A 5,739-nucleotide genomic window follows, 5' to 3' on the forward strand; every position below is an offset into this window, starting at 1 on the left:
AGACCCAGCTCCCTCAGCCTTTCCTCATAAGGGAGATGTTCCACTCCATCATCTTGGTCGCTCTGCTCTGGACTCTCCTCAGTTTCCTCCTCTCCAAGCAGTTTCCTGTCTTTCTGGAATGAGGGCTCCAGAACTGGACACAATATTCCAGATGTGGCCTCACCAGGGCAGAGGGAGAGGAGAATCTCTCTTGACCTACTAACCACCCCCCTTCTAATGCACCCCAGGATGCCATTAGTCTTCTTGGCCACAAGGGCACATTGTCGGCTCAGATCATCCTTCCATCCACCAGAACCCCCAGGTCCCTTTCCCCTATGCTGCTCTCCAACAGCTCAATCCCCAACCTATACTGTTACCTGGGGTTGTTCTTTCCCAGATGCAAGACTTTACACTTGCCCTTGTTGTAATACATTTAATTTCTCCCTGCCTAACTCTCCAGTGTGTCTAAGTCCCTCTGAATGGCAGCACAGCCTTCTGGGGTGTCAAACACCCCACCCAGTTTTGTGTCATCACCAAACTTGCTGATGGTACACTCTGTTCCCCCATCCAGGTCATCGAAAAATATAATGAATAGTACTGATCCCAGTACAGTCCCTTGAGAGACTCCACTAGAGAGAGACTTCCAACTAGACTCCATCCCATTGACTACAACTCTCTGGCTTCTGTTCTTCAACCAGCTCCTGATCCACCTCACTACCCAATCATCCAGGCCACACTTCCTCAGTTTAGCTCCAAGGATGCTGTGGGAGGCAGTGTTAAATGCCTTACTGAAATCAAGATAAAACTACGTCTACTGCTCTGCCATCATCCATCCACCTGGTTATATCCTCATAGAAGGCTATCACGTTGGTCAGACATGACTTCCCCTTATTGAAGCCATGTTGACTGCTTCTGATAAGCCTCTTGTCCTTGATGTGCCTGAAGACAGCTCCAAGAATGAGTTGTTCCATCAGATTTCCAGGGATGGAGTTTAGACTTGAACCTCAGATCTTCCTGCTTGTCAAAAAATTGTGTAGGAAGTTATACAGTTGACTGAAAAAAGAACACCAAGCATAAAGAAAACTGACCCATTTCCTCCACACAGATACATTCGGCTTAAGCCGAGGTCACCTGCCACTAGAGGGACGTGAAAACTGGTTTACTAGAAAAGAATAGCAACACACGAGGTAAGGAAAAAACATACAAATATATCTATACGCAATCCGTTCTTGATGATCGCAGGGATAGATGCCTGAGGGCCCCTTGTGGCAGGACTGACTCAGGAGAGGCGCCCACGGCTCGTCCCGGGACCGGATGGATGTAGACCCTGAAGAGCACGTGGCGAGTTGATGGTAAAAAAACGAAGGGGAAGAGCAGAGAATGAGCAGACGAAAGAGGGCTTCCAGTCTGCCTCACCTGGATAGAGTATGGGCAGGAAATGGAAAGAAATATCTATCTCCCTCTGTTCTGCCACTCTTGGGATACCTCGGAGTCCTTAAGACCAAACTCGGAGCTGATACTGTAAAGCAAGTTCACGAAATTACAAGCTGACGACAGGGAAGAAAGAACCAAGGAGTCTGTACTGAATGAAGAGAATGAGACTGAGAAAGCAGAAAGTAACCACGACATCGCCGGAAAGGACGGGAGGAGGACTGCCGCGGCGTTAGGGAGAACCCCAGTGCCTGAAGAACCGAGAATACCCTCGAGCTGCAGGCAGCAACAGGAGAGGGGCGGCTTTCCGCAGGGCTGCGAGGGACCCCTGGGCACAAGTCCCGAGTTCTTCAATCTCGGCGCAACAAGAAGCTCCCTTTTGCCCACTCCAGCTCCCGCCTCCCGCCCCCCCCCCCTCCTGAGCCCGCGCATGCGTCCGCGCTCCCCCCGCGGTGGCGGAGCGGGTCCGTGTCGCGCGGTCGCCGTCCCGTCCCGGCTGCGCGGAGCGCTCCGCTATGGGTGGCCGCGGTTCTGTCGGCTGCTGCGGGGAAGGCGGAGCCTGTACTGGGCCTGCCAGGCCGCCGGCCGTCTGTTCCGTAGAAGCCGTAGCAGCCGTAGGGGGTCGGGGCCGCTGGCGAGGTCTCAGTTCCCGTATCCCTGCCCGGAGCCCGACACTGCCCGGCACTCCGGGTGCCTCCTCCCGCTGCCGCGTCCCTGCCGTGGGATGAAGCGCATCTTCGGGTTCGGGAAGAAGAGGAAGGGGCAGCCGCCGTCCGGCGGCGCCTCCCAGCCCTGCCCCGCCGGTGCAGCCTACGAGCTCCGGCCGAAGGACCTGGGCAAGCTGCACCGCGCGGCCGCCAGCGGCGACCTGGCCCAGGTGCGGCAGGGGCTGAAGAAACACGGTATCGACGGGCGGGACAAGGCGGAGCGGTAAGGGGGGTTGTGGGTCTTGTGTGCGTCAACCCTTCGGTGCCGTCTCTGGAAGGACTGGGTCAGAACCTTCACGGTGCTCTGAAGAGGCGCGGGTTTTGTCGGAGCAGCCCCGCTGCCTCGCCTGCCGGTGCTGGAGCCCGGACTGTGGCCGGCCGGGAGCAGCTGATTGCCCTGGAAACACCTAAACCCGGCTGGGCTGGTGGGAGAGGCAAGGCAGAGCAGGGCAAGCAGGCCCTTCGGTAACGTGGGCTCTGTGCCTACGTGGTGCTGGTCCGTCCGTGTTTCTTCTGCGTCTGGAGCTGGGAGGTGCAGCTGAAGGTGGACTGAGCATTGTGCGTACCCCAGCAGCCGGAGCCGAGGTGCCTGAATGCACGGATGGAAATAGCTGCTGAATGCTTCTGTTTCTGCTCTTCGCGCCTGCTCGTTCCCTGTGGCTCGTGCAGTCATCGGGTCGGTCTCAGAGGCCCTGATATGAAACTGGGCTATTTTTTGCATTTGAAGGTCATCTTTTCAAGAAAGCTTTGTTTCATTTCTGTCTCGAGAGATGAAGGATCCTCCTGCCTGCTTCCCCAGGAATTTCTCGAAAAGCAGTGGTTGTCCCTCTTGAGGGACTCTTCTGTTGATGCTTCATTCTGTAGGAAGGCAGAGGTTGGAGGAAGGAGGGAAACAGCCTCCTCTCCTTGGTGGCGTGTGACAGGAGCAGAGGAAATGGATGGAAGCTGCTCCAGGGGAGGTTTAGGCTAGATGTTGGGAAACATTACTTCACTGAGAGGGTTGTCAGGCATCGGAAAGTCACCAGTGATGAAGGTTTGTGTGATTTGTCACCTTCTTGTAAGTGGGGTTGTTCATTATGCACTGAAGTGATGTATGTTGCTGGACTATCAACACAGACCTGGCTAGAAACATGCATGTTGTGTTGGCATGGAATAGGCATATGTCTGCTAGGTTTTGAAGATGCTCTTATTTTCCAGGATTGGAAGCTAGAGAAGTTGTAACAGAGTGCAATGTAAATGCTGTAAGGTTTTCCTTTGTTGTGTGTTACTTCAGGCAGTGCAGTGCCAGCAAGAAAAATGCGTGGCTATTCTGCTAGAGCATGGTGCAGACCTAAATCTGGCAACACTGCCCTTCATCTGGCTGTCCTGTCTCCTAGTCCATCGGTAGCGGGGCTGTTACTTGAGCATAATGCTGATATTGATGCCCAGAATAAGGTAACTTTTGATTTTACATTTAATTTTTTAATTAATTAATTAATTTTTACAATTTAATTTACATTTTACATTTAATGTTTTGGTTTTACATTTAACTGTGTAAAGGGAACAAGTTGTCAGTTACCAGTGTGGCTTATGAATGTTTTTGGTAATGGTAGCAAGGTTGCCTTCTAGGGGACAGTGATATTTGCTTTGATTATTGCTAAAATATACCCTACATTGAAAGGAAAAGTTAGGTAACTTACTCAGCCTGTTTGAGTAATAACCGTACTAATGGAAAACAGAAGTGAAATCACCTGTCCAGAGTTTATTACTGGCTGTTCACATGTTGTCCATGTTAAACGTTTATGTGTACTGGTTTATGTTTAACATGCCAAATTTAATTTCAACATTTTGATTAATATTCGGACAGCAATAGATTACTCCTTTGGGCTTTGTTTTTTTTGTTTTTTAACAAATTAATCTTTATTTGGAGAAGCCAAACTTGACACTGCAAATGAATGCTTCCCAGCAGCTCAGGAGAAACAGTGAGCTAACTGGGAAAGATTGCATGATATACTATTCTATAAAAGTAGACTTAATGAGTAGCTTTTTAAATATTTTTTTATAGTCAAAGAAAAACATAGTATTAGAAAATAGATCAGTTAGGTATATAGTCAGAATGAAGATATTAATCCCCTCCTAAACTTTTGTCCCTGGTCAAGTTTTTTCTCCATGTAGGTATGATCGACCAGCTGCATAAATTGCTGCTAACGTGCAACGTTATCATGTTTGAGACAGATCTATGGGCTGTGAATGACAGAATTTGTAATGATCTGCATTACTTCATAGCTGCACACTGAAAATACTTATCCTTTACAGGCCAGCATACTGATGGATGTAGCTGATGACTGATTGAATTCACTCATCTGACACAACTTCAGAGGATGCTGAATTACCAACTTCAAGCTACAAAGAGCCTGTGCTGCTGTTGGAACAGCTTAGTGTGGATCATGCAGGTATGTTTCCAAGTCACTTTGTCTTCAGCTGTTACAAATTCCTTTTCTAAAATGTTATTTCTTTGTATGCCCTATTAGCTGTTTTAGTTCTATATTTGAGTTTCATACTTGTCTATGATAAGAGATCCCCCTCATGACATGTTAAGTGTTTTACCGAAGCCTGGATGTCTGCCTGTGTTGTCAGCAAATATGCCTTACTTTAACACTGGTTCTCTGTCTAGTCAGAGCTGGAGAAGCAGGTTCTTGCAAAGTCCAGTTCATCTCAATTTAATGCAGCCATCAGAATTTAGCCCCTCAAGAGCTAATGACAAATAGTGCTGCAAATTAAGCTCTTTGCTTAAGTATATGTATGTATAGATATAAAAGAATCTGTCTTCACATGCTTGCAGTTAAACACATAGCATTATAGAAACATAAACATTTACTGTGTTTATTAAACCAGGCTAAAATTTTGTTAGGCAAGGGATAGCCTTGGCTAAAAGCCCAACTGCCAGCCAGCTGCTCTCCTGCTGACCCTCCTCAGCAGGACAAAATAGGACAAAAAAAGCTTGAGAATCAATCCCAAGGCAGGGCTATCACTTAACAGTTACTGTAACAGGTAAAACAGACTCCACTTGGGGAAATTCAACTTAATTTGTTACCAATTAAGATAAATTTGACTGGGGAAACAAAGACAGTTTAAAAGAACACAGTGCCCCCTCCTCAAATTCAACTTCAGTCCTTGACTCTTAACTCCCCCAGGCCAAGCAGCAGAGGGAAGCTGGGGTGTGCATTAAGGATGTAGTAGCATCCTTCTTCTTCACACTTTTCCACTGTTCTTGTGTGAAGCTTTCTATGGACTACAGCCCTTGAGGGAAAATATGCTCCACACTGAGGTCTCCATGGGCCACAGGTTCTTCAGGAAATACTTTCCCTTCAGGAAATACCTCCAGAGCACTGCACTGTGGGTATCAGCTCCAGCATGGTCCTCTCCAGGGCCAGCAGGAAAGCCTGTGCTCTGGCACTTGAAGCAGCTCCTCCCTTTTCACTAACCTGGGTCCTCACAAGGCTGGTTTTTGTGTTCTTTCCCCCTTCCCCTCTGCCTGTGTGGTGTTTCCGTTTTTTCCTAAAGATGTTTTCCCTGAGATGCCCCCAGCATGGCCAGCAGCGGGTCTGTTGGAACAGGGCACAGGCAAGCCCTGGCCTCTTCT

At 48.8% G+C, this 5,739-nt stretch overlaps 1 protein-coding gene across 1 annotated transcript; it reads left to right on the forward strand.

Moving 5' to 3' along the window:
- The first annotated feature begins 1,900 nt into the window (after nucleotides 1-1,900).
- Nucleotides 1,901-4,497, forward strand: LOC115599811 (ankyrin repeat domain-containing protein 7-like). The gene is made up of 3 exons (XM_030466063.1): nucleotides 1,901-2,340; nucleotides 3,391-3,551; nucleotides 4,413-4,497. The coding sequence occupies exons 1-2, from the start codon at nucleotides 2,135-2,137 to the stop codon at nucleotides 3,431-3,433; spliced, it is 249 nt and encodes an 82-aa protein (XP_030321923.1). The 5' UTR covers nucleotides 1,901-2,134; the 3' UTR covers nucleotides 3,434-3,551; nucleotides 4,413-4,497.
- Nucleotides 4,498-5,739: the final 1,242 nt, after the last annotated feature.

Source organism: Calypte anna, chromosome 1, assembly GCF_003957555.1.
Source record: "Calypte anna isolate BGI_N300 chromosome 1, bCalAnn1_v1.p, whole genome shotgun sequence".
Taxonomy (NCBI): Eukaryota; Metazoa; Chordata; class Aves; order Apodiformes; family Trochilidae; genus Calypte; species Calypte anna.

Coding starts and splice junctions, on each gene's coding strand:
- LOC115599811 (XM_030466063.1), top strand. CDS start 2,135: ATGAAGCGCATCTTCGGGTTCGGGAAGAAGAGGAAGGGGCAGCCGCCG. Junction 2,341..3,390: donor GGGCGGGACAAGGCGGAGCG/GTAAGGGGGGTT, acceptor GTGTTACTTCAG/GCAGTGCAGTGCCAGCAAGA.